The 17928-nt window shown below is 42.7% G+C and overlaps 2 protein-coding genes across 4 annotated transcripts in view; both read left to right on the top strand.

Annotated features, from left to right (window-relative positions):
• The first annotated feature begins 881 nt into the window (after positions 1–881).
• MYOZ1 (myozenin 1) lies at positions 882–7248 on the top strand. The gene is made up of 6 exons (XM_043598069.1): positions 882–983; positions 2282–2372; positions 3307–3485; positions 5078–5321; positions 5680–5845; positions 6753–7248. Exons 2-6 carry the CDS (start codon positions 2300–2302, stop codon positions 6982–6984), a joined length of 894 nt encoding a protein of 297 aa, XP_043454004.1. The 5' UTR covers positions 882–983; positions 2282–2299; the 3' UTR covers positions 6985–7248.
• Positions 7249–10599: 3351 nt separating this feature from the next.
• The window catches only part of USP54 (ubiquitin specific peptidase 54), a 133432-nt gene continuing 126103 nt past the window's right edge, over positions 10600–17928 (top strand). Inside the window, exon 1 of one of the 3 annotated variants that reach the window (XM_043598039.1) lies at positions 10600–10834. The gene's annotated coding sequence lies outside the window, so the exon portion shown is untranslated. Of the gene's footprint in view, positions 10835–10935; positions 11153–17928 lie in introns of those variants that run through there. The other 2 variants (XM_043598044.1, XM_043598041.1) reach the window with 2 other exon arrangements.

Below are 17928 nucleotides of genomic sequence, written 5' to 3'. Positions count from 1 at the left end.
TCTGAGCAGGAGGTGGAAGAGGATGTAGGATGTTCATGTAGCTACTGAGGAAGGGACTGGGCAAATGACAGGATTCTTTTAAGGAAGCTCTCAAACTTATACCCTTGCCCAAGGGCTCCTCTGAAACAGTATGAATGGGACAATCTAGATCCTATTGGGTGTGTGCTCCTTTTGAGGAAAATCCCAAGTGGAAACCCTAGAGAGGAAGGACCTGGCAGGTTAGAAGCCTACCTGTACATCTCAGACACCAACATTTATCCTGCAAAACAGGCTGAATTGAGCACCCCAACAGCAAATGGGGACGAAAAGGGAGAAATTGGTCAAGTCTTCCCCACCTCATCTCTGACAGCATAGGAAGCACTGGGTTTGGTTAATTTGGTCCCTTGTCCTGCCAAGATCTAGCTTTCCCAGAGAAAAGATCAACTCATCGAGGAACTTTTAAAACATTGTGAACAGATTTCCTTTCCCCAAACATAGCTCCTTAAGCCCTCCCACTCCCAAAATGTACCCATATAGTCCCTCCAGCTCCAGCCTGGATTGGTTCTGAGTGACTCTCCAGACATGTTCTCCAAATTCTTGCTCTCCAAATTCTTGTCCACCGTTTTCTGTTTGCTTCCTCTTTCCCTCACAGTTTTCAATTTTTCCCTGAATGCTTCTTTGGATCTCAGACTCTAGATGCCAAGAAAGGGGAGTCTCTGGGCAGACTGATCCCTGGCTCAGACAGCTTAGTGGGAGAATCCCAAAGGCTTTTCCTCTCCTTCCTGAGCCTCTGGGCAAGGAGGGCGGGATCTTGGTTCCAGGGTCTCAGTACCCCCAGTGCCATTTGAGCTGCTTGTACTCATCATCTCTATTAATAACTACCCTCCCTCCCCCACTGCCAGTGCTGCCCCCACGCCTGCCCAGCTCGGGTTCTCCGGTCACAGCAGCTCAGTCCTCCAAAGCTGCTGGACCCCCAGGAGAGCTGACCACCACCTCTGCAGCCGGTAAGTTCCAGCTCTATGGCCAGAGGGGCTGGAGCCCACTCTGTTGACTGCTGTGTCTGTGTCTGCAAGAGTGACCCTTGATCCTGGGAGACTTGTCTCCCTCCCCTATGTATGCTCTGCTCTCAGCTGTCCAGTTCAGGGGAGCCACAGAGTTGGAAGAAGAGGGGCTTAGGAGGGTGGGGGAAATGGAGATGTTGAAGGAGGCACTGGAGTAATAAGAAGGGGATCTGAGAGGCTGGATGGGAAAAAGAACCTAGTTAGGGCTGAGAAAAGTATAGTAAATGCCCATTTATCAGTTCCGGGGGTCTTGTCTCAGCATACCCCATTAAGTTAGTAGAAATGCAGATGTGTTGTGAAATAGGGCTCAGCAGAAAGACAGTGTTTTGCTGAGTGCCAACTTCTGTTAAGGAAGGGCTGGAGTCTGCATCTTTTCCCAGCTTGTCCCCCTCCACTGCCAGATTCTATTATTATGTTCCTATCCCCCCTCAATTCCCTACCGCTATGATATTGCTGAACTGATGTGCATCAAGGTTCAAATGCCCCCGGCCTTCCTCTCCACCCCAGCTCTGGGGTCTGGGGCGGGAGCTACTGAAAGGGAGCAAGGATCACTGCTGTGACCTCCCAGGCCACACTCCAGCTGGCCCAATAGAGGAGCAACAACCTCTCCTTCCTATGGAGAATGTTTTGGGCCGAATCTCCTTGACCCTGGCAGAATATTTTTCTGTGCCACTGCCCTCTGAACCCCTGCCAGGGCTTGAGGAAGACTGAGGAAAGACCCAGAGTAGGGAAGGAAAGACCCAGAGTTGGGAATTACAGCCCCAATCTGAGATCCCCATGAAAATAAAAACTTGAAGTCATGCCAAGCCAATGAAACCTGGGTGCAGTGCCCAGCCTGTGTGTTGTTTGTTTTACTCACTGCCCCCAACACATACCGTGTTCCTAATCCCTGCACCAGCTCTATTTTAACAGTAGAAAGGAGGTTTATAGAAGGTAGGGGTAGAGGGTGCATCTATACTTTCTGCCTCACCTCCAAGAAAGGAGAAGCCCTAGAACAATGGGTTTTCACCCATTGTTTTTTCCCCCCTTTTAGGGAAAAATATACGTTTATTATATATATATATATATATATATATATACATATATATATATATATACATATATATATACACACATATATATATACACACACACATACCCTTAACCTGAAGCCCTTAACCCCAAGTTAAGAAGTACTACCTTACTGCAGATACCTTCCAGTCCCTGTCCATCCTCTAACTCCCCCTTCTCACCCTATTCAGGCTGAATCTGCCTCCACAATGCCACTCTCAGGAACCCCAGCCCCAAACAAGAAGAGGAAATCCAGTAAGCTGATCATGGAACTAACTGGAGGTATGGCATATTTGCACCTACCTAGTGTAGGGACTTCTTGTTAAGAGCATCTCAGCCTCAGAAGTCCCAGAAAAATCATAAAGTTAAATAACGTGAAGAGATATGAAGAGACACGAGAAATTCTGGGGGGGGGGGGGGGAGGCGGGGCAGGGAGAAAGGTGGAGAAAGGATTCAACACTGATCACACACCCTTCCACCCTTTTCACCTTGTAATCTGAGACAATAATATCCTTGCCATATCACCCAATGCAGGTCCAGGACAACAGGACTCACAGGTCAGTGAGGTATGTTTGAGGAAAAAAATATATATGATGGAGACGGGCACAGAGTAAAGTCTCAGTAAATGGTTAATTTCCTTACTTCCCCTCCCTCCACCCCTCCAGTGCTAGGGAACCTGTGGAAACACATAAAATGGAAAAATACTTAGACTTTTTTTTTTTCCTGGGGGTGGTAGGAGTATATGCATATGAAGAGCTCTCCCAATGCCCAAAGTCTGTCTGCAGCCAGGGTTCACTGAGGGGAAGAGAAAGGAAAGTAGTTAAGACAGAAATCTGTATTTAGATGTGGTCAACTCCACACAGTGTTGGCCTTTGGGCTTTCCCCCAGGCTACAGTCTCCCCAATGGTCTCCATCTATGATGTTCCTTTAGTCTTTTTGCCCTGCACCCCATGCCTCTGCCCCTTCTGCCTTATTGACTCTCTCCACTCTGGTATACTGATTCCACTTTGCACCCCAGTTCCTGTGCATTGTCTCCAACTCCAAACCCAGGAAATAAAAATTTCTCACAAACTACATAGAACTTCATCAGACAGTATCTGCTCACCTCTGGGATCTCTGCAGGAGACACACACACTTAGTTGTGGTTGGCATCTGTATTCTGAACCTAGAAAACCTTACTTTTCTCCTTGTCTCTTCCTTCCCACCTCCCTGGAAGGTCGACAGGAGAGCTCAGGCCTGAACCTGGGCAAGAAGATCAGTGTCCCAAGGGATGTGATGTTGGAAGAGCTGTCGCTGCTCACTAATAGGGGCTCCAAGATGTTCAAACTGCGGCAGATGAGGGTAGAGAAATTTATTTATGAGAACCACCCTGATGTCTTCTCTGACAGCTCAATGGTGAGTTCGGAACTTTATAACTCTCACAGCCTAGTGCCTCTTCTGACAGTTTTTTGGTGGGCCCTGAATCTCCAAAATACCACCAACCTCCCCTCTCTGCAAATTTATAAGCTTATTAAGTCCCCAGATATATTAAACCTCCAGGGTGAGTTACAGCCCACTTCTGAAACTCTGTCTCTATCTTAGAGCCAGTGAAGGGGAGGTGGGGGTGAAGAGTACACACCCTCAGGGGGAAAATTCCTTCCCAGTATGGCTAAGTGTTAAAGATAGGGCTGCCAGATAAGACAGGACACCCAGTCCTGTATTTTAAAGTTGAGATATGCATGAATAATTTTTTAGTAAAGTATGTCCCATGAAGTATTTGGGACATAAAAATTTAATTTAGTTCAATTTAAAAAATACAAGATACCAGTTAAATTTTAATTTCAGATATGTGACGAATACTCTCTTGTATGTAAATATGTCCTATGCAATATTTGAAGTGTATTTATAGTAAAAAAGTATTCGTTGTGTCTCTAAGATTCAAATTTAACTGATGTCCTATAATTTTATTTGATGAATCTGGTAACCCTGCAACGAATTAAGTGAATTTTTATAAACATCTCCTTCTTGAGCCATTCTTTTATCTATAGGATCTAAGAACTCTGGATGTGGGAACTGAAACTGTCTTCTAAGATAGTGAGAATTCTCTAGTGAGAATCATTCTCCAAAGAGAAGGAGGGATTGGAAGGGTGCCAGGCACAAGATGTTATAGCCGAGAAAAAGGGGATCTTCTCCATTACCTTTCCTCCCCCTCTACCTTCACTGGGCAGCCAGGGGAAAGTGGAAATAGATGCCTACATGGGGCCAGAGGCAGGACTTTCTGTCATTGGCCCTTATGTAGGAGCAGAGCAAAAATGCTGAGCCGGTCATATCTAACTTTAGGAGGCCAAAAGCCCTCCTCCCTGGCTGGGTCTGGTTACACTGGTTGGAGCATAGGGGTGTGCATGGTGGGGTGGCTAGGAGAGCCTCCTGAAGGAGTTGGTGGGGTTATTTTTAGGCTTTGGGGCTGAATCCAGGGTTGCCCTTTTGGTCACCCTTCCCCCTACCTGCTACAGTTTCACGGTCAGGAAGTCCTGGTTCAACAGGCACCAAGAGCAGAGAGGGAGAGGAAGAGAAAGACAAAGAAGAGAGTTCTGTCTGTTAGACAAGATAAAGAAAAAGAAGAGGCAGACATCTCTCTAGCTTTTCAAATTAAGCCTGGGTTCTCTGTCCCAACCCCATCCTTTCAAATTATAGTGGGGTGCAAGTCTTGGTCCTCTTTGCCTTGGTAAGGATGGGAAAGGAAAGTGTGGAGAATGAGCTGTCCCTACCTTAAGGTGTAACTGGAGGAACTGAGCCAAGGGGGGGTCCTATCCATTAGGAGAGTTCAGTTCCTCTCTGTCAGGCTATCCACTATCCACCTATTGGAGGGGAGATCTCAGAGGGTTCAGTGTCTTCTGGTTGGCCATTTTCTATGATCATCTCCTCCTTGCTATGCACACCACCTTTGTCTTTGTATATTTCCCATATCCATTGTATAACCTTCCCCTTAATTTGTTCTTTCTTTACAGGATCACTTCCAAAAGTTCCTTCCCACAGTTGGGGGACAGCTGGGCACAGCTGGTCAGGGATTCTCCTACAGCAAAGGCAGCAGTGGAGGCCAGGCAGGGGGAAGTGGCTCTGCCAGACAGTATGGCTCTGACCAGCAGCACCATCAGGGCTCTGGGTCTGGATCTGGGGGTACAAGTGGTCCTGGGGGCCAGAATGGCAAAGGAAGAACTGCTGGAACAGCAGGGGTTGGCGAGACAGGAACAGGCAAGTATCCTTATGCAAGAGTAATGTTATCTGGTTCTTAGAGCAGAGATATCCCCAGGAATGAGGCCTAGACTGGGTTTAGGGAGCAAGGGAGGCCTGCTGAGGTACCTAGATGGACTCTCTTACCCCAGGAGAATGCCAAAGTGTGTCTATTTCACCCAGGAGCTTGATCTTTCTGTCACCTTTCTGGCTTTTCAGTTTCAGTCACAGATCTGCCCTTGGGCTGTCAGGATTCCACAAAACTAGCACAATTACCAAGATTGGCCCCAGCAACTTCCCTAGTACAGAGGTGTAAGACTAACTTCCACTGGCTGCTAATTGCTATTATTGACTCAATTTTCTCTCCCATGGCTGCCAGGAGACCAGACAGGTGGAGAAGGAAAACATATCACTGTGTTCAAGACCTATATTTCCCCATGGGAGCGAGCTATGGGGGTTGACCCTCAGCAAAAAGTGGAACTTGGCATCGACCTGCTGGCCTATGGGGCCAAAGCTGAGCTTCCCAAATATAAGTCCTTCAACAGGTAGGGGGTATGAGGAAGCAACCAGATGCATTCCAGTGTGTGGCACAATGTGCTTAGTTGGAATGGAGACTTTGGTTCAAATGTTTCAGAAGGAGGCTGAGGAGGGAAGGAAGGAATATGGGGACCCAAATTGAAAGCCTTTGCTTTTTTCACTCTAACTCAGAGAAGTAGTGCAGTATGATGGAGGAAACATTTGCTGTGAGGCAAGATTTGAATTTTAGTTCACTTCACCACTTATTAGCAGAGTGGGCATGGGACAGTCACCCTACTTCTGAGCCTTGGTTGCCTTGCTCTAAAATGGGAATAATATATTACATGTTTAAAGGACTCTTGAAGTTCCCTTCATTCAAGGTTAGGATTTCATTACTGTCCCTGTAGGAGGATTCTATTTCCTTATTCTCTAGTAAGGCTTAAGTATCTATTCTTTTGGAATTGGGCTTCTCTAGACTGTGAACAGGAGATCTGTGTGAAAGCAGAATGGGGAAGCACCATTCTTTTGCATTTGGTCCTAAGAAGCCTGAATTCTCCAGGCAATGTTAATTCCTCTCACCAAGCCATGTGCTACCCACTGGAGGTGGGGTAGGAGTTGTGTGTGTGTGTGGGTGGGTGGGGGGGTCTACATTGTATTTTAAGGTAGTCTCAGACCCTTGGGTCTATAGTGTCTAAGTCACAACTATCCATGAACCTCTTTATCTAGTACCCCACTAGACTCCTTTTCTCATCATTAGCTCTGGAGAAAAAAGCAAACCAGGAATGGGGAATGGAGCACTAAGGGAGAAAAAGGAGTGCAGAAGCAACCTAAATTAAAATTCACAGACTTCCCCATCCTCAAAAAAGGGTAACACCTCACTGATAAAGCTGTTCCTTTTGTTCTGGTTTTTAATTAAATAATGTATTCTCTTTTCAGGACGGCAATGCCTTATGGTGGATATGAGAAGGCCTCCAAACGCATGACCTTCCAGATGCCCAAGTTTGACCTGGGGCCCCTACTGAGTGAACCCCTGGTCCTTTACAACCAGAATCTCTCCAACAGGCCTTCTTTTAATCGAACCCCTATTCCCTGGCTGAGCTCTGGGGAGCCAGTAGACTACAATGTGGATATTGGCATCCCCTTGGATGGAGAAACAGAGGAGCTGTGAGGTGTTTCCTCCTCTACTTTGAATTAAATTTCTCTTCTCAGGTTCTAATTTGGAGAGAGAATGTTAAGCAGGATGCCCTCACTGTAAATCCAGTATCCTTGTGGGAATGGAGGGGGAAAAGGAGGGAGAGATCTGCCTTTCCAGTCTTCACTCCAAGTCCCCACTCCAAGCATCCTTTCTCACCAACTTGCTCTGTATGGAACCTGCTCTTTTATGGAATTTGCTCTCCCACTGGTAACAGTCAATAAACTTTGAAGAAATGAACTCATTCTTCCTCTGATATTTGAGGGCAGATAAAAACTAAGGCTAACAATGCACAGAGACTAATTAAAGTCAAGTGCTAAATGTTCATTATTCAGACTTCAAGACCAGACCTGAGCTCTGGTTGCTTACATACCACACCCATGTCCACACCCACAAGACCATATTCATAGGTGTATACAAAGACATACTTATTCAATGGTACATAAGACAATCATGCACAAACACATGTGTTGGTCCATATGTGGGCAAAACTAAGAAGCTATTGTGTGCAGTGGTTAGGAAGTAGGTGTTGGTGACCTTAGTGTTAGTTCTCTTTGTGTAGCTGATTAGAGATAGGGATGATCAGGATTATCCAATTATCACAAAAGTAGAACATGCCATAAAGTTTCCAGATGACACCAGAATGGGCTGAGGAATATATAAATCAAAGGTTACAGATTCCTGAAAGGATGGCATACCAAGTTAGAATCCAGAAGAAAGTGGGAGAAACAAGGTGCAGTTATAGTATGGCTGGTTCTGTGTGAGCATAGTCAGAAAAGATCTAAGGTTCATGAGGGCACTTCAGTGGTATTCAGAAAGCACTGTAATTAGGGGAAAAAACTGTGACAGCCCAATAGGAATGAGCAACAATATTTTATTTAAAACATTTTTTTTAATTTTCATTTTTTATGAATATAATTTATTGTCAAATTGCCTTACATAGAACACCCAGTGTTCATCCCAACAAGTGCCCTCCTCAGTGCCCATCACCCATTTTCCCTCTCCCCCACCCCCCTAAATTTTTTAAATGTTTATTTTTGAGAGACTCTCTTAAGACAGAGTGTGAGTGGGGGAGGTGCAGAGAGGAAGAGGGAGACACAGAATCCAAAGCAGGCTCCAGGCTCTCAGCTGGGAGAGCCCAATGCGGGGCTTGAACTCATGAGCTGTGAGATCATGACCTGAGCTGAAGTCGGTGCTTAACCGACTGAGCCACCCAGGTGCCCCTATTTTTAAAAATTTTTAATTTTTATTTCAAGCATGTGGTTTCTTTAGATTCCCAGACTTAGTTACCTCTGTGTTCCACAAAATAAGAGATGAGGACCAGGAAGAATAAGAAGATGGCTTAATAGGATCTGGGAAAATAACTTCTGAGGAGAGCTGGCTGAATTCAGCCAACTCCATGAGCCATTAATGCTTTTATTAGGTTGCTAAACTTTGCATAGACTGATCTAATTTTCATGGACCTTGGGTCACATAACATTTACCTTGATCATTTTCCTTTACAACCTAAACAAATTTCAGAGGACTCATACTTCCTTTAAACTCGTACACAAAACTCTATTTCTGTATTCTACTTTTTCTTTTTTTAAAGATTTTATTTTTAAGTCATATTTACACCCAATGTGGGGCTCGAACTTGCAACCCTGAGATCAAGAGTCGTATGCTCCACCAACTGAGCCTGCCAGGTACCCCCTTTTATTTTCCAAAGATTTTTCTGTTTGTATTTTTTTTCAAATACTTATTATTATTATTATTATCATTATTATTAATGTTTTTATTTATTTTTGAGAGAGAGAGAGAGAGAAAGTGAGCAGGGGAGGGGCAGAGAGAGAGAGGGAGAGAATCCCAAGTAGGCTCCATGCTGTCAGTGTGCAGCCTGATGCGGGGCTCGATTTCACAAATCATGAGACCACGACCTGAGCCAAGATTAAGAGTCAGACGCTTAACCGACTGAGCCACTAAGGCATCCCCTGTGTGTATTCTTCTAAGGACAGTGTTGCCATAAGTTGGATTTCCCCCCCAAATAGATCCTGAGACAAAGATGTGGATGCAGGTAGATCCTGAGACAAAGATGTGGACCCCAGAAGGTTGGAAGGTGATTCCAGAAATCCAAACAGTGTAAGGGAGTGAGAAGAACGCCAATAAAGGTGCTTTGGGCAACTGGAGTTGAGTCCCATTTGTTACTGAGAAAAATGCTTTTCAAAGTGTGGTCCTTGGACTGGCAGCATCACTGTTTCCTGGGAGATTGGTTAAAAATGAAAACTCAAGAATCTGTGTCTTACTCATCTCTTCAGGTGATTTGTATGTTAGTAAGTTTTGGGAAACACTACAGTGAACTCAGAATTGCCCCACTGAGGGGATGAGGAACTGTAGTATTTAGCTACCAAATGCCATCTTTCTTTGGTTGCAGATTGCTACTGGGAATTTTAACTCTGCTGGCACTTCCAGGCAAAGGAATACACAGGTGTTTGAGGTAGGTAGGTATGGACCTGCACTATCTATCAAGGCTGTAGTAAGCTCTGGGGTGGGCTGAGGGAATACGGGTAGAGCACAGACAGGATCTGGATATGGGTTCACAATTTCCATCAGATTTTCATGCTTAAAACTCTGTGAGTCCTTCACCAAAGTTAAGGACTATATTCCTTTAACAAATGTTTATTGAGTGCCTACTGTATACCAGGTATTGTGTGAGGCATCAGCTGTACAAAGACACATAACAACCTTCATGAGACATAGAGATTTCAGTTAACCCTAAAATAATTCAGCGCCTACCCTTAAAGTTGGGGGAAAAATTCCAAAAAATTACTTCCTGTTTTACTCTTCCTTGTTCACCAACTTTTGTTGTTGTTGTTGTTGTTGTTCTGTTTTTAAGTCCAGTGCAGTAGTGAGAAGGAGGAAAAGAGAGTAAGTTCGATCTGTTACTGACTGTGAACAACCAATTAAAATAACTCACTACTTTCCAACCAACCTCCACTACGTTCTTTAAATCCATCTTCTGTTCCAGATGCTTCTCAGTCTGCATTTACAGTTGTCTGAGAGCATAGAGAAAGCCCTACAACTAAGTTTTGTGAGTCAGGAATTAAGGATGTGTCCACAGAGCTGCAAGCAACAAGTGCAAAGTTCAAGTCATACACCAATGCGGTCCCCTTCCGCATCCAAGGCCAAACACCTGTGCTTATGTTCAATTAAAAATACAAAACAAAACACACAAAAAAACCTTTCATTTCCTATTTTGGTCTGGCGAACTGATAGGGGTGGGGAACTCGTGAATAAACAAATTATTTCTGTGAAACCAAATACCGTGTGCAAACCAGTGTGAGAAGAACGGATGAAAATTTCCTGAAGGAAGGTTACGAGACGGTAAGATCAACATCTGGCTTGCTCGCTCCATCTCTAACTCCTCATGCATAAGGAAAATGCCAGGAAAACGGAACTAAAGGCGTCACTGCTCTAACTTTGAGGCACTTGGAGCAAACAAGGCCACATTCCTAAAGCTATTCCAGTGTAGGGTTCGCCGTACTAACTTCCCCCAGGTCAACCCGTTCCCCCCTGCAATAGTTTTCCGACTCCCTCGATACACATTCTTCTTTGCCCTCACCCACCACCAGACTTTTCCAGGCCGCCCCTAACGCCTGGCGGCCGCCATTTTACACACTACTATCGCGAGATATACTTAGCCTTCTCAAGCCCGACTCGTTTACTTTCTTGCTAGAGGTTCTTCTCGGCTGTTCTCGCCGTTAGCTGAGGAAAGTGTCGCGAGAGCTGGTTGCCTTGGCTCCCCGTAGCTATAGCAGCCGCGGCGGTTAAGGATGCGGCGGCAGGAACTGTGAGTGCGACACCCTCAGGGGGGCGGGGTCGGAGGTAACGGGGGTGCAGGGGGTAGCCCTGGTGGTGGGGGTAGGTCGGGAATAACGGGCCCAAGTGTGACGTGTTGGAGAGGACCCAGGTCCAGTGGGTAAAGGGACCTGGCGCAGGTCTGCACTAGGGCACTCGGAGGGCTAGAGCTGCCGTGAGGTCCAGTGGGAGGGACGGCGGTGTAGTAGGGTTCAAGGGGCAGGGGCCGGAGTGTGGAAGGGTGTGCGTTGGAAGGAAGAGGGTTTACGCGGACTCAGAACTGGATAAAGGGACCGGACTACATCGAGGAGTAAGTGGGAAGAAATGGGGTACCGCGAGGTGGAGGGTATATTGAATGGGAGCACAGAGGTTGGGCCCGGTTTGCTTTGCACTGGTGAGGACGGGGGGACTGTGTCGGACCCTTCGCGGCTCACGGGGTCCGCCGAAAGCTGGTCTAAGACTGCGCGCCAGGACCTGGGTCCTAAATGGCGTGGCGGGAATGGTGGCGTCCCGGACTTCCACCAACACTTGTCCCTTCCAAAGAAATCCCCCACGGACTGTAAGATGTAGAAGTAGGGTCCTGGTGAACTAGGATTAGTTGGAAAGGTTCTTTCTGCGGAGAGACTGTTGAGTGGGATAATGAATGATTGCTGCTGTAAAATAAAGTGTGGGGTGGGGACGGGAGAGAAATTCTTTAGGAAAAAAAAAACCCTAAGATGTGCTTCCTCTGGAGCGTATTGAGTTGAAAGAAGGGGTGTGTGTGCTGAGATCACGTTTCTTCCCAGATTCATTCAAGTATAGAATTCCTTTACGGTGTACTTTTGAAATTATATATGCAGTGTAAAACCAGTTTAGCTGATACAGTGAAAGAATGTGCAGCACGACACTTAAGCCTTCCACGAATGTAATTTAAAAAGTAAGGAACGTGTTTCTATTGCTGCAGCAGAAGGCTGAACACTAGGGATAGTTTTAGTTAACTTGAATATAAAACCTAGTGTTCCCAAAGTGCGCATATTCAGGTTATTTGCCTTTTAAGAAATGGATGAAGTTTTATTTTAGGAGATAGAACAAGTTTTGAATATCTGCTAATCTGGGAATAAAGTGAGTCTCCCAGGAGTTAAAATCAAGGAGAGGGCAAAATATTTAGTTTCTCGGTTTCAGAACTATTTTGTGGAGATGAGGTTGGACCACTTTGCTCCTGAACTCTTATTTCTACTGAAAACAATGGCTTCAATTCAGGCAAACTATCTGATAATTTTTCTTACTGTCTTTTGTAGGTATAAATTTGTAGGGGTTAACCTCTTTTGATTATGTAACTGGATTTTTCCATTTGAGGTTCACAAATTCATTAATTAGAATAATGGCTTTTAAATCCTTCTGGCACTACCCTTGATGTGGTTAGTCATTGAACCTATTTATTTGATATGTGTTAGACTAAAAGTTTTAATTTGTAATATTAGTAGCTACACTTTAAAGCCTTTCTGAGGCAAGGTACAGCTTTATGTGGTTGGGTCCAAATGATTTCTGCATGGATCCATTAAAGAGCTTTACTGAGTTCCTATTATGTGTGGAGTACTGTGTAAGGCATTGAGGGGAGGGGTGAGAGTAATTCATTCATTTATCCATTCAACAAACATTTACTGAGACCTATTTTGTATCATTACTAAGCTTTTAGGATACAAATAGGGGTAAGCTTTGCTCTCTGCCTTGCAATGCTCAGAACCCAGGTAGAGTGACAGAGAAACAAATAATTACAATGTAATAAGAACAATATAGGGGCAGGTGGGTGGTTCAGTCCGTTGAGTGTCTGACTCTTGATTTGGCTCAAGTCATGATCCCAGGATCATGGGATGGACCCCATGGCAGGCTCTGAGCTTGGAGCCTGCTTGAGATTCATTCTCTTTCTCTGCTCTGCACGCTCCCCCCCCTCCCCCCCCATTATATGTGCTCTCTCTCTCTCTCAAAAAAAAAAAAAAAGCACAGTATGTGCACACAAGCTCATGAAACAAGATTCTGGCCCTCAGGAGTTTTCCTAGTTGACAAGATTATAAAGGAAGAAATAATTTTAAAAATTACAAAATACTAAACAAATTCTAAACTATGCTGCATTAATAGAATACATATTATGTTTCTCAGAAGAGATAAAAGTTACAATGACAAAATTCACAAGTCAGCTTGTGATTTAAGTCTTTTTTTGGTACTCTTAAATATCACTGTATGTTCTTAAGTCAATAATAAGCATAATAACTAAAATTTTTGACTGATTATTAATGTACCAGATACATTATCTCATTTTATCTTCATAACATTCTGCTCTTCAGATGGTCCTTAGTGCTTCAATTTTAAACAAAAAATTAAGGAAGTTGCTAAAGATCATAGAGCTAGTAAATGTCAGATTAGGGATTGGAGTTGGAAATATATGTGATTGGAAAAACCTAAGCAAGATTCCTTTCTTTTGCAGGGAGAGTACCTCGAGATTGGGGTGGGGCAGAGATTGAAGGTAGAATTGGCCAGAAGATCAGAATTCAACCTCTGTGTCTTTGTTCATATATTTTTTCTCCCTCAAATGTTTACACTACATATGGGAACTAATTTGAATATTAACATGATGCTAAGTATGAGTTTATGTTGTTGAACAGAGAATTGAGTAAATTGCCATATTCATGTTGTATATAATTGTATAGGGAGCTATGCTTGGGAAAATAGTCATAACAAGCAATTGTTAACATTTGCAATCTTCTAGAAAGTGATCATTTTAATAATGGAAATGATTATATTCATATGCAGTATAGAGCAAATGTTATTACAACAGACTTTAAGAGATTTAAACATTTTATACTGCTTTTTTTGTATTAAGAAAAATATATACATGTCACATGTATTTATATATTTGCATTCAGACTTTTTAAAAAGTATATTTATTTTGAGAGAGTGCATGCATGCACACACAACAGAGTGGGGAAGGGGCAGAGAGAGAGGGGGAGAGAGAGAGATTTCCAAGCAGGATCCACACTGTCAGTGCGAAGCCTGACACAGGGCTCGATCTCACAAATTGCGATATTATGACCTGAGCTGAAATCTGAAATCAAGAGTCAAATGCTCAACCCATGGAGCCACCCAGATGCCCCAAGGCAACAGGAACTTTTAAGTGACTTGCCAAAGTCACACTCCTGCAATGTCCCAGGTGTCCTGATTTCTAATTAAGTGTTTCTTCTACTGTACCACATTGCCAAATTATATTTAATAATCACTATGCATTGAGTTATAGATGCTCTCAGCTAATTTCAGGAAACCAGAGTTGTCAGGAGGCTATTGATAGATGAGAGTACAAACTGATGACTTGTTTCCCTTCTACTGTACTTAACTTCCTACTGATACTTAGGATAAATGCATAGTTCATTCAGAGGCTTCTTACATTTGGTTTATTATATTACTGTTTCATTTTTCTGTGTCTAGCTGCATTATTGACCCATTTTAATAAATGTTTATATGCCTTAAAAAAAGCGGAGGGGGGAGCCTCGGTGGCTCAGCTGGTTAAGCATCTGAGTTTGGCTCACATCATGATCTCAGGGCTCGTGAGGTTGAGCACCACATTGGGCTCTCTGTCAGTGAGCCTGCTTTGGATCCTCTGGCTCCCTCTCCCTGCCCCTCCCCAACTAGTGCTTGCATGTTCCCTCTCTCTCAAAAATAAACATTAAGAAAAAAGTGGAGGGTTACAACTATGTTGTAATACCTAATATTATTAAGAAATACATACACATTTGAAGGTGAGTCAGGTCAGGTTTTTCATTCAGTTGACTTTCTGCAGCAGTCCCTCATCTATAGGCTCCACAAACATGTGGGTGTGAATAAGATTCTGTTTTCTAACACCTTTTAACTAAGTGGGCTGGGTGCCCATGTTTTTTATGTGAATTATTTTTAGGCATTGAGACATTTTTCTAAGAAAGGTTTAGAGTAAGAGTGTAATGAGAGGAAGAGCCTTGAGGGCAGAGCATGGAACTTCTGCCCCAGAGGGTTGAAAACTGAAAGAGTAACCGCCGATGTGTAAAGAGGATAATGGCCGAAAAGTGTTCTTTAACTCTGAATCTCCACAGGAGAGCCTGAAGATCTTTTCTTCTACTTTTATACACATACCTCTTGGAAAGGTTCTATCCATTTTCACTCCTCCAGGGATGTGTGGGAAAAAGTATTAATTTCCCAGCACTTATATCAGCAATAGTAAATAGACATTGAATAAATTAAAAACAGTTTACATGATAGGTGAAAAGTGCTATCTCACTTTAAATTTCCATTTCTTTGCCTGTGAAATTGAACATTTTTCCATATTTATTTTTCTTTCTTGTCTTCAGTGTTTATGTCTTCTTCAAAAGACTTGAAAAAAAATTGTTAAAGATTTTATTTTTTAAGTAATCACTACACCCAGCGTGGGGCTCAAACTCACAACCCCAAGATCAAGAATAGCATGCTCTTATGACTGAGCTAGCCAGATGCTCCAAGATTTTATTTATTTGTTTATTAAAATGTTTTTAATTTTAATTTAATTTATTTATTTTATTTTTTAAATTTACATCCAAATTAGCATCTAGTGCAACAATGATTTCAGGAATAGATTCCTTAATGCCCTTTACCCATTTAGCCCATCTCCCCTCCCACAATCCCTCCAGTAACCCTCTGTTTGTTTTCCATATTTAAGAGTCTCTTATGTTTTGTCCCTCTCCCTGTTTTTATATGATTTTTGTTTCCCTTCCCTTATGTTCATCTTTTTTGTCTCTTAAAGTTCTCATATGAGTGAAGTCATATGATATTCATCTTTCTTTGACTAATTTCACCTAGCATAATAGCCTCCAGTTCCATCCACATAGTTGCAAATGGCAAGATATCATTCTTTTTGATTGCCAAGTAATACTCCATTGTGTGTATATATATATATATATATATATATATATATATATATATACCACATCTTCTTTATCCATTCATCCATCGATGGACATTTGCGCTCTTTCCATACTGGCTATTGTTGATAGTGCTGCTATAAACATTGGGATGCAAATGTTCCTTCGAAACAGCACACCTGTATCCCTTGGATAAATACCTAGTAGTGTAATTGCTGGGTCATAGGGTAGTTCTATTTTTAGTTTTTTGAGGAACCTCCATACTGTTTTCTAGAGTGGCTGCACCAGCTTGCATTTCCCCCCCCCCCAATTTTTTTTAAATGTTTATTTTTGAGAGAGAAAGACAGAGTGGGGGGGGGGCAGAAAGAGACAGAGACACAGAATCTGAAGCAGGCTTCAGACTGTGAGCTATCAGCACAGAGCTGACTTTGTCCAACTCACAAACTATGAGATCATGACCTGAGCCGAAGTTGGACGCTTAAGCGATTGAACCACCCAGGTGCCCCTATTTATTTTTAAATTAAAAACACTTTTTTAAAAGTTTATTTATTATGAGAGAGAGTGAGTGGGAGTAAGGGAGGGGCAGAGAGAGAGGGTGAGGAGAATCCCAAGCAGGATCCTTGCTGTCAGTACAGAGCCTAACACAAGGCTCACTTTCCTGAACTCTGAGATTATGACTTGAGCTGAAACCAAAAGTCAGGTGGTTAACTGAGTGAGCCACCCAGGTACCCTTGCAGTTCTTTCTCTTTTTTAAAACTTAGCTATGTGCCTATAAGATTTCTGTCAATATACACTTTTTAACAGCTGATTGTATTTCCTTTTGATTTTTTGTAATTTACTTAACCTTTTTTTTTTTTTATTGATGGACATTTAAGTTGTCCAAGATTTTTGCATTTACCAACCAAAATGAACATCCCTTATTCTTTCTCTTGGATTGATGTTCTAGAATACCTGTAGAGTAGTGGCTGTAATTATTGCTTGAAAGGTATGTATATTTTCAAAGATACTGCCAATCTGCCTTTCATAGAGTCTGTGTACTATTATGCATTCCACTAGCAGATTATGAAAGTGCCTATATCCTTGCATACTTGCCAACACTTGGTATTATCAATCTTGTACATTTTTACTAATATGATGGGTAGAAAATTTGCAGTTTTCAGGTTACTTGTGAGTTTGAGCATATTTTAATTTCTTTATTGACTATATTTCTTTCTGTGAAACTGTTTATTCTATCCTTTGACTTTTTAAATTTTGTGTTTTTTTTAAGTTTATTTATTTATTTTGAGAGACAGAGTGTGAGTGGGGTGGGGGCATAGAGAGAGGGAGAGAGAGAATCCTAAGCAGGCTCCATGCTGTCCGTGCAGAGCCTGATGCAGGCCATGATCCCATGAACTGTGAGATCATGAACAGAGCCAAAATTGACTGAGGCTTAACCCACCCAAGCGCTCCTGACTTTTTTTTTAACTTTTTCTTTTACCTTTTGATTAACAAGAACTCTTTATATGTATGTGGAAGCATACACTTTTTAAAAAAAGTCATTTATATTTACATTTATATATAGAGAGGGCACATAGTTTCTCTAATGTGTTGTGTTATCTGTGGTATCTATTGATATAATAAAATGTTTTTTAATGTTTGTTTATTTATTTACCATTTATTTATTTTTGAGAGAGAGACACACAAACACACACAGATTGTGAGCAGGAGAGGGGCAGAGAGAGAGGGAGACACAGAATCTGAAGCAGGCTCCAGGCTCTGAGCTGTCAGCACAGAACCCAGTGCAGGGCTCGAACTCACAAACTGCAAGATCACAACCTGAGCTAAAGTTGGAGGCTTAACTGACTGAGCCACCCAGGTGCCCCTATTTATTTATTTTTGAGAGGGAGACAGCGTGCATGTGTGCAAAGGCGGGTAAGGGTAGAGATAGAAAATCCCAAGCAGGCTTCATGCTGTCAGCGCAGAGCCTGACACAGCACTTGATCTCATGAACTGTGAGATCATGACCCCAACAGAGATCAAGAGTTGGATACTTAACTGACTGAGCCACCCAGGCTCCCTGATATACTAAAATTTTTATGCTCACAGGGTGTTTGGGTGGCTATCTATCTTTTTCTTTTTTAAAAAAGATTTTTTTTAATTTTAAAAATATTTATTTAAATTCAAGTTAGTTAACATACTGTGTACTATTGGT

This window comes from Prionailurus bengalensis, chromosome D2, assembly GCF_016509475.1.
Source record: "Prionailurus bengalensis isolate Pbe53 chromosome D2, Fcat_Pben_1.1_paternal_pri, whole genome shotgun sequence".
Taxonomy (NCBI): domain Eukaryota; kingdom Metazoa; phylum Chordata; class Mammalia; order Carnivora; family Felidae; genus Prionailurus; species Prionailurus bengalensis.
This window is presented reverse-complemented; position numbering and strand designations above follow the sequence as displayed.